The sequence below is a fragment of the Chanodichthys erythropterus genome, chromosome 23, assembly GCF_024489055.1.
Source record: "Chanodichthys erythropterus isolate Z2021 chromosome 23, ASM2448905v1, whole genome shotgun sequence".
NCBI classification, from domain to species: Eukaryota; Metazoa; Chordata; class Actinopteri; order Cypriniformes; family Xenocyprididae; genus Chanodichthys; species Chanodichthys erythropterus.
Window position 1 is genome coordinate 7,407,692 of NC_090243.1, and position 10,685 is coordinate 7,418,376.

The 10,685-nt window shown below is 37.0% G+C and overlaps 1 protein-coding gene across 1 annotated transcript; it reads left to right on the top strand.

Moving 5' to 3' along the window:
- The first annotated feature begins 830 nt into the window (after positions 1–830).
- Positions 831–10,019, top strand: klhl40b (kelch-like family member 40b). Its single transcript, XM_067378110.1, has 6 exons — positions 831–2,215; positions 3,168–3,328; positions 3,442–3,549; positions 4,120–4,305; positions 4,439–4,588; positions 6,417–10,019. The coding sequence occupies exons 1-6, from the start codon at positions 1,088–1,090 to the stop codon at positions 6,526–6,528; spliced, it is 1,845 nt and encodes a 614-aa protein (XP_067234211.1). The 5' UTR covers positions 831–1,087; the 3' UTR covers positions 6,529–10,019.
- The last annotated feature ends 666 nt before the right edge of the window (positions 10,020–10,685 follow it).

The window sequence follows — 10,685 nt, forward strand, 5'->3', positions numbered from 1 at the left end:
TTTAAAGAAAGTTAGTAACCAGGCTGCTTTGGGGAACCATTGACTTCCATAGTAGGAAAAAAAATACAATGGAAGTCAATGGTGCTCCAAAACTGTTCAGTTTCCTACAATCTTCAAAATATCTTCTTTTGTGTTCAACAGAACAAAGAAATTTATACAGATTTGGAGCAACTTGAGGGTGAGTAAATGCTGACAGAATGTTCATTTTTGGGTGAACTATCCCTTTAAGAGTCTATGACTGGATCATTATTGCTTTGATTATTATGTTTCTAGTATGTTATATGTTTGGGATCAGTTCTTTTAACCCTAATTGAAGGAGCGTGTAGCTTTTCATTTCTTAAACAACCATGTAGGAAGACGTATCATGGCCATATTCCAGGATGACAAAGCTACCTCTGGCACCTCTGAGTCCAGACCTTAAATTCACTGAAAGTCTTTGGGATGTTCCGGAATAGACTTTACAGAGTGCTCACCTCTTGTATTGTCAATACAAGATTTTGACCAAAAACTGATGTACCACTTGATGGAAATAACATCACAACATTAATTTGTTACTGATTTTTTTTTTTAAATTGTATAATTTTGGGCCATTTTCCAGGGTAGGATATTTGATACCAAATGTATGGAAAATTATATTACAATATGAGAATCCATGTAATAAAATTATCCCATTATCCCAAATTATCCCATTATCCATCATATAGTCTATAAAAATAATAAATCAAAAGGGTGATTCATAATATCATAAAGGTCCTATGTAGTGGCCTGTGATCTCACCCAGAAGGCCAGTGTTTCTTCTGACTGCTGTCTCCCATGGGGAAGTGTGTCAGCTGTTGCACAGGTCAGGGGGTTGTGTTTCACATGTACAAGTATGGATTCCACATCTTTGTGAAGGACCTATAAATAGACCCCAGTTGGAGTTTGGTTGAAGTACAGGAACAGCTGATGAAGCCTGTATTCCTGACAGCAAAGCGGAACTGATTCAACCCTGCCTCTTCTTTCTCAACCACTAACAGAAGTGCGGAACAGAGAGCGCTGGACTAGCCATTTACTTCATTGTGACCATCAGGGATAGTACGCGATCAATATGGCTCTACCCATAGATCCCATGGAGGAGCCGCGCATGTACCAGCAAACTTTGCTGCAAGATGGTCTATACGATCTTCTGGAGAGCGATATGATGGTTGACTGTGTGTTGAAGATAAAAGACAAAGAGTTTCCATGCCACCGGTTGGTCCTAGCTGCTTGCAGCTCATACTTCAGAGCTTTCTTCAAGTCAGGTGTGGAGGAGAGTAAACAGAAGGAGATCGTATTGGAGGATGTGGAGCCTGGTGTAATGGGGATGATCTTGAAGTACCTCTACACCTCAAACATCAATGTGACGGAGCAAAACGTGCAGGACATCTTCGCTTTGGCCAACTTGCTTCAGATCCCATCGATTTTCACTGTATGCGTCTCGTTCCTGCAAAAGAGACTGAGTTTGAGCAACTGTTTGGCGATTTTTCGACTAGGACTGATGCTTGACTGTCCTCGTCTGGCCATATCTGCGAGGAACTTCGCTTGCGAGCGCTTCCAACTTATTGCTCGGGATGAAGAATTCCTGCAACTGATTCCGAGCGAATTGGCGGCTGTTATTGCATCTGACTCTTTGAACGTAGAAACGGAGCAAGAAGTTTTTGAGGCTTTGATCAAGTGGGTTGGACATGACCAAGAAAAGAGGCTGGAGGACCTACCGGGTCTGCTGGATTGCATCAGATTACGCCTGGTTCCTCAGGACTACTTCACCAAAAATGTGGAGAAACATGAATGGTTGAGCTCGAACCCAGAGATCACCAAGAAACTGCAACTAGTCAAAGACGCCCATGCTGGGAAGCTTCCAGAAGTCAAGAAGACCAAAAGCAAAAAGAGTGCTGGTGAGGAAGGACAGAAGGAGGGAGATGAAGAGGAAGAAGAGCAGGAGGAGCTACTTCCAGGCATCTTGAATGACAATCTGCGGTTCGGGATGTTCCTGAGAGACTTGATCTTCTTGATCAATAGCACCGCATCAGTGGCTTATGACCCGACGGGAAATGATTGTTATGTGGCGGCACTCTCTACACAAATCCCTAAAAACCACTGCAGTCTGGTCACAAAGGAAAACCAGATATTTGTGGCAGGTGGACTCTTTTTTGATGAGCAAAGCAAAGACGAACAGATCTATTCATACTTTTTGCAGGTAAAAGACTACTTTCTTTCATTTATTGCTAGTTTTCATTCATTCTTTTCTCAGAATCATTCATTCTACACACTGTAAGGTTTATGTCGTCAGAGGCAACATTAGCAAACAGATTAGTGTGTTTTTGCATCTACCCAGCTATATTTACATATATATGGAAATAAGTGAAGGTAAAGACCCCACATAAATCATTGGTTTTCTGTCCTGTGTTGATAATGTATTTTCTATGAAACTGAAAGCCTGGGAAGGATATTTAGATGGGATCATCACTTTCTTTTAAAAAACAAAAAAACAGAAGAACCATTGCATGATTTGCTAGCTGGTTTCAGTTGGTATTAGGGGTAGGGATTGGACAAAATGTTTTGATTGGATAAAAATCTGTGTAGTTCAGGATGAGTCATCACTATTCATTCATTAATTTTGCTGGAAGAGAAATATATTTAACATTTTGAAAGTTTTACATTTTTTTTAACAGTATGGTAAAAGTTTATAGAATCATACTGTATAATACTCTAACCTCCCAGAACTTCCCTGCAATGTTTCTAGAACGTTAGTAATTGGTTCCCAAAGAAACATCCAAACTGGAACCATACCCTAACATTAAGGGAACGTTTTGTGTTTTCTGGGAATGACTTCTCAGCTAACAGACATTGACATATTTTCTGTGAAACTGAAAGTTTTGGCAGGACTAGTCGAGGATCTAGTTAGGCCACAAGATTTGTTATTTTCTACCTGGTTTCAAGTATTATTAGAGGGAGGGACAATCTCATTGTAGAGAGCTTTTTTGATAAGGAAAAAATCTGTATAGTGTAGGATGAGTCTTCAGTATTTTTGATTCATTTTCCCATAGGAGAAAATGTAATTTTAAGTATGCTTAAGTATGCTAATTTTGCTTTAATGGGGTCTTTAAATTATCAGCAAATGCTCATATAGACTGTCCCGTATCACACAGTTTGACCCTGCAACATCAGACTGGATGGGCATGCCTCCCATACCCTCCCCGCGCTTCCTGTTCGGGATGGGTGAGGCTGAAAACTTCATCTTTGTGATTGGAGGGAGAGAAATGAAGGAAGGAGAACACATTCTGGAAACTGTCATGGTTTATGACAGACAGTAAGTACTGATGCCATGTTAATTATTTGAAGATCAGCTGTACATTTGTCTTTTGTGTTTATTGAATCAAGAATTTTCCAAACAGATACTTCAAGTAGCCCTGTTTTTTTAAGGTGTCTTAAATGGGCCGATTCAGATCCTCTTCCCTACCCAGTATATGGCCACGGAGTAGTGTCTCATAATGAAATGATCTATGTAATCGGAGGAAAGGGGGAGAACAAGTAAGTTTATAAGCTATTTCTGCCTTCTGTTTTGAAATGTGGATTTAACATCACTTCCAGTCAAACTTATGGAATAATTAAGATATTTTAATGTTTTTAAAAGAGGTCTCTTATGCTCACCTTGCAAGGCTGCGTATATTTGATCAAAAATACAATAAAAAACATTGTTTTAAAATGTAATTTACTCCTGTGATGGCAAAGATGAATTTTCAGCATCATTACTCCAGCCTTCAGTGTCACATGATCCTATCAATCTGTCGATTTGCTGCTTAAGAAACATTTCTTATTATTATCAATCTTGAAAACAGTTTTTGCTGCTTAATATTTTTGTGGAAACTGATAAACATTCAAAAGTTTGGGGTCAGTAAGAGGACACATTAAATTGATCAAAAATGACAGTAAAGACATTTATAATATTACAAACAATTTCTAATCAAAGAAACTTGAAATAAATATCTGTTCCTTGAGAGACTTAAAAAAATCTTAATTACTCCAAAATTTTAAACAGTAGTGTAAGCTTTACAGTATGCTACATATCTCACAGTTACACATATTTCTCTTATTTTGTAGACAGTGTTTGAATAGAGTGTGTATGTATGACACTAAAAAGCATCAGTGGACAGATCTGGCTCCATTAAATACTGCACGCTCACTTTTTGGGGTCACCATCCACAAAAACAAGATCTACGTGGCAGCTGGTGTCACCGACACTGGCCTCACAGGCAGCGCTGAGGTCTATGACATCAAAACCAACAAGTAAGAGTGGCCTGTGGCCGCATACAATGTATGCTAAAAACCTGCTGTTTTTATTGAGTATTATGATACGCATTGACTTGTGGGACAAACTCAACATTATTAGCTATTAACCACAACCTTCTCTATCTTACAGGTGGTCAGAGTTTGTGGAGTTTCCACAGGAACGTAGTTCCCCGAGCCTGGTCACTGTGGGTGGAGTCCTCTATGCTGTGGGTGGCTTTGCCATGTTCCCCAAAGAGGACAGCGATGATCTCATGCCGCAGGAGATGAATGACATCTGGAGGTGAGGCGCTCATTCACTAAACCAGTCAGTCTTTAAGTAGAGGGACGTAAAATACAGTAAAAACAGCAATTAAATATTTATATAATTAAAAATAACTATTTTCTATTTGAATATATTTTAAAATGTAATTTATTCCTGTGATGCAAAGCTGAATTTTCAGCATCTTTAATCCAGCCTTCAGTGTCACATGATCCTTCAAAAATCATTCTATATATGCTGATTTGCTGCTCAAGAAACATGTCTTATTATTACAAATGATGAAATGTTGCACTGATTAATATTTTTGTGGAAACTGAAACTTTTTTTTTCAGGATTCTTTGATGAATAAAATTCACAAGAACAGCATTTATTTGTAACAGAAATATTTGGTAATATTGCTAATATTGTCTTTAAACAGTAAAATCAAGAGTTAAATCAACTCTGCTCAGAGAACATTTGGTCCCTCTCTGAATAGTGTTAAAATAACATTGAAGCAGAGTTAAAGTTAATGAGATAATTAAGCTATTAATTCAGGGATGATTGAACATTAATGATGAACACCTGCTGTTAACAAGCAGAATAACTGCTCCTTTAGTCTTTTGATTCGGCAATGCACAAGTGTTTGCTGCAAAACACTATTGCAATTGCTCAAACACAAATTATTTTAAAAACATAAAAAGGTCAAGAGCCCAACTAAAACAAAACCTGACCACCATGATGATGGCATAATTTATTGACCAATAAAACACCAACATTTAAACCTCTGTTAATTATCAATAAGAAATTATTTAGACATGTGACAGAAATAAAGTCAATATGGTTAGTAATAAGTAAATCATATCTTGAGAGATTTAATGTCTTTTACCTTCAGTTGATTTCAATGAAATGGTTTTGGCTCAAGTCACTTGTAGTTCTTGTGTTTCTCTTTTCTTCTGCTTGTTAACAGCAGGTGTTAATCATTAATGTTCAATCATCCCTTAATTAATAGCTTAATTATCTCATCAACTTTAACTCTGCTTCAGTGTTACTTTAACACTAAGTAGAGAGGGACCATATGTAATCTGAACAGAGTTGATTTAACTCTGGAGATTTTACTGTGTACTGTTATTAAATTGATCAGAAATAACAGTAAATATATATTCATTTCTCAAGTGTTAACTTCTTTAAATAAAAAAATAAATCACACTGAACCCAATCTTTTGATCGATAGTGTAAAAAGGGATGTACACAGCACAGATTTAAATCAACTCTTCTCAGAGAACATATGGTCCCTCTCTACATAGAGTTAAAATAACACTGAAGCAGAGTTAAAGTTAATGAGATGATATGCTGTTTGTGGAGTTGTTTAATCAGATCTTGAGAGATTTTGTGTCTTTTATCTTCAGTTGATTTCATCTAAGGCTGTGGCTGAAGTCAGTTGTAGTTCTTGTGTTTCTCTTCAGTGATTCTGCTTGTTAACAGCAGGTGTTCATCACTAATGCTCAATCAAATTTAATCTCGTAATTATCTCATTAACTTTAACTCTGCTTCAGTGTTTAACACTAAGTAGAGAGGGACCATATGTAATCTGAACAGAGTTGATTTAACTCTGGGGATTTTGCTGCGTTGTATATTATTTTGTCTTTAAATGCTACAAATGAACTTTGTAATGAGCATGCACAATAAAATATTCAATATCAATAAATTTAAAACAACATCAGCTGTAATTAATATGGTACTGATATATTGTGCATCTCCACTAATATAGGCCCTACAGGTATTTTTTGGTATAACATACATGATTTGAGCACATATACATGATTACTACAATCCAAAATGTTCAAATAAAAAAGTTGATGTTTGTTCACAGGTATGATGAGGGCGAGAGGAAGTGGAACGGCATACTGAGGGAGATTCAATATGCATCTGGTGCAACAGTTCTGGGAGTTCGTCTCAACACTCTTCGACTCACAAAAATGTGAGTCTATGCCAGTGCTGTCCAATGATTCAGTGTAAAGGAAAGAAGAATAAACTCTCTGCTGATTTAAAATCAGCTATTATAGCATGAGACAAAGTGAAGACTGAACCAGCACAAAACATAAGAGGATAGAACATCTGTTCTCAGACTCATTCCATTAAAGTGATCACATGATATTCAACATTTAAACACACATTATGAATCATTTATCATTTGGAACAGAAAGAAAAAGCCATCCAACCCAGGCTCATTGGAAAAACGTACCAATGGCAACATTTCTGCAAAATGATATGTTGCTTCTTGCACGTTTCACAGCACTTTCAAAATGAAATGTCCAATTAGTGGCGATAAAAGCACGTTCAGTTTTATCTGAAACAGATGAACGTGAATCTGCTAATGTTTTATGTATGTACATTGTTGTACGTATGGAAATGAAATGTTCAGTGAGTGGCGTTAAAAGGTTAATGCGCTATAGTGTTTGAAAATAACGTACCACCAAGAAACCTATACCGATAGAGTTAACAAAAGCAAATATGAGGGGGGAAAAACATTTGCTGAAGCAACCATACTACTTTAACTTGCTTCTACAAGTCTGAGAGCTTTTTTATCTTTGACTCATTTTTCACGGCACTCGGACCCAAAAGCGCTCTGCATCACAACTGCAATGCTGTACCAGGTGAGCTACCGAGCAAGTTTACTACTACTAAAAGCCATAGCCTACATATGTCTTTATTAATCGATAATCTGCCCCTGTGATTCTAATTTGTTCAATTACAATGAATACAAGTTGTTGTTTTACTGCCACTAGTGTTCATTTCAGCTGGAAACTGCAGCAAATTGAAAATTATTTTCATGACTTGCTATCACAACATTTTTTCTTTTGTCAAATCAACTTCAGTAATTAATGTGGTTCAGATAACATAATATTTTGAGTTTCTGTTTATTAAACCAATCGCCTTCATTGTATTAACTCACATTTTTAATTTCAATGAACTCAAAATTCTAAGGCAACCAGGTAACTTACTTTAAAGGTACAATATGTAAAATTTTTGCAGTAAAATATCCAAAAACCACTAGGCTAGTGTTATATATTTTGTCCAGCTGATTACTAACAATATCTCTAATGTTTTCAACTACATGTAAATAATGAGAAAATTCCCATTCTAAACAGTGACACGGGGCAGTGCAGTCGCCTGTCAATGACGTCAGTTACCTTTATTACCGCCTTTACTGACGTAGAAACCACATGACAACAGTGTCATGGACAACTGCGGAAGTAGTGTCTAGCGTCCAGCAAACCACTAGCTTGCTTCAAGCAGTTCCTTATTTACTTCTTGCACGTTTTATGGTGGATTGTTACTTATTTATGGAACATAATTACTGTTTACCATCTGCCGCTGGTTCTGTCGACAAGGACAGCTCCCGTAAGCTCCGGAAAAGCGGAAGCGGCGCCGGCGACTGTGTCATAATAAAAGTCCCGCTGCTCGTGAGGCGTGTGTTGATCAATCGCTCCAGCTCCTAGTTCAGCTCCCGCAACAATCGGTCCTGCTCTGCTTCATACTACAGTAACGTTAATAATCGCATCCATGAACATGAGTTCTTCCAGACTCCAATCCCTATTCTTTTGCACTATCCGTTGAGATGGAGACCACATGTCCCAAGTTTCCGCTCTAAAACTTGGCGTCATCAAACTACGCCTTTGTTTTGAATAGGCTTCTAGCGACCTCTAGCGGAAAAAATATCACAGATTGTACCTTTAAGTTAAACCAACAATTCTTTTTTACAGTGTGTACATTTTTTGAGTTTTGCAAAAATGGCACATTTTTCCAGTAAGCCTGTGTTGCAACCGGCATAGATCTTTTGAAAATAAAGCTTTGGAAATGCTGTTTCTGAACACTTTAATTATGGTCAGAGCTCTGTTGTGTTATTTTATTGTTTTTTAAGATTATTGTGACATTTCTGTTGTGTTCTGTATGAGAGAAATATTTGCCTTTCAAAGTAAAGCAAAAACAAACACAAAAATGCTTGGTGTGATGTTTCATTTAGTTCACTATTGAAATTGTCATTTTATTATGTTACAGACAATAAATACTACCCAATACAATAAATGACAAAATACAGCCTCATTTTATTAGCACCGCTAGACTCTAGTCTTTGAATTGTTTATTATTCTGCTGACAGAACCAGCACAACTGCCAACTGCATGTACACAAAGTTAACCAAGACATACTAGCGTATAGAATTAAAATGTAGGAACAGTCACACTCATGATTGTTTTAATACATTGAAAGTATGGGTAAGTTTAAGTATTACATGTTGAGTGCTAATTTAGGAAAAAAGTGAATATATTTCTTGAGTTTGGTTTTATAATGTCTTTCCAAGATAACTGCATGGTGAGTGGTTTCTTTAAAAATTAAACAGACAAGAAGAAAAACTACTCAAATTCTGAAGTGCAAATCATCTCTTGCTATCACTTACTATTTATTACAAATCCTTCTTAATATAAATCTTTCTTCCTTTCACTTAAATATACATATTTCAAAAATAAAAAATGAAAAGGCCACAAGCATCCCAAGTCTTTCTTAATAAGCAGCAAACTAGGAATAATACACACTAGTAAAGTACGCAAAACATAAAAAAATAGTAAAGATTTGCACCTTTTACTCTCCCTCACAACCTGTAAGAGAAACATGTTCTTTCAGATGCACAAAATCAATTCAAATTTTAGCTCTTCAATGGCCTTTTTTGTACTACAATATCTCCAAAGATGGAGGTTTACTTCTGTGCAATTTCAATTCATGTAAAATAATAAGACATTAGTTTAAGGCTGCGTTTAACTCCACTTTTAGACATCACGCGGATTTCCTTAAGCACTTCCCATTGGGCGAATCCTCCATTTTGAAGTGCTTTCAACTTCGTCAAGTGGGCGAGGGAAGTTTATTTGGACAGACCCTTGACTCTTCGATTTTTGACCAAGGGAGCGAGACTACTCAATATGTACACTCTAGGCAGATCCATAGACCACAATGCAACATGTCTGTGACGTCACAGCAGATCGAGCTTAATTTACCCAACACAACTCTAGAGTTTGGTATTGGAGTTATTTTGACGTTTAACCACATAATACTTGTATCTACCATAACCTTACCGTTATAGTTTATTGTATTGTCGTCATTTTAGGTTGTGTATTTTTTTGTATATTTTCTCCAACAGCCCAAGCATACATGCAGCCCTATAGAATGGTGCGTAAAAAAAAAAATGTAAATAATAAATCAGCTCCATTTGTGGATTCCAAGTGATCAAGGGCTTTCCATTTAAACCCACTGCAAAGATTCCGCAACTCGTGCAACATAAACAATGACGTACATCCTAGTGAACGAGAAGGAGGGAAATTAGCGATGGAAGGACATAAAAATTGGACTTAAACGCAGCCTGAGAGAGACAGAGTGAGAGAGAAATTAAAGGGTTAGTTCACCCAAAAATGAAAATTCTGTCATTTATTACTTACCCTCATGTCGTTTCACACCCGTAAGACCTTCGTTAATCTTCGGAACACAAATTAAGATATTTTAGTTGAAATCCGATGGCTCTGTGAGGCCTCCATAAGGAGCAATGTCACTTCCTCTGTCAAGATCCATAAAGGTACTAAAATCATATTTAAATCAGTTCATGTGAGTACACTGGCTCAATATTAATATTATAAAGCGACGAGAATACTTTTGGTGCGGCAAAAAAACAAAATAACGACTTATTTAGTGATGGCCGATTTCAAAACAATGCTTCAGAAAAGCATTGTGAATCTGTGTGTCGAATCTGCAGTTCGGAGCGCCAAAGCCACGTGATTTCAGCAATTTGGCGGTTTGACCCGCGATCCGATTCATGATCCGATACACTGATTCATTTATGCTCCGATGCTTGCTGAAGCATTGTTTTGAAACCGGTCATTACTAAATAAGTCGTTATTTTGTTTTTTTGCCGCACCAAAAGTATTCTCGTCGCTTTATAATATTAATATTGAACCACTGTACTCACATGAACTGATTTAGATATGATTTTAGTACCTTTAAGGATCTTGAGAGAGGAAGTGACATTGCTCCCTATGGAGGCCTCACGGAGCTATCGGATTTCAACTAAAATATCTTAATTTGTGTTCCAAAGATG

Bases quoted from the DNA above. Each gene is read 5' to 3' on its own strand.
- klhl40b (XM_067378110.1), top strand. From the start codon at position 1,088: ATGGCTCTACCCATAGATCCCATGGAGGAGCCGCGCATGTACCAGCAA. The intron at 2,216-3,167 runs GTAAAAGACTAC...CGTATCACACAG, and splicing joins TCTATTCATACTTTTTGCAG to TTTGACCCTGCAACATCAGA. The intron at 4,306-4,438 runs GTAAGAGTGGCC...TCTATCTTACAG, and splicing joins TATGACATCAAAACCAACAA to GTGGTCAGAGTTTGTGGAGT.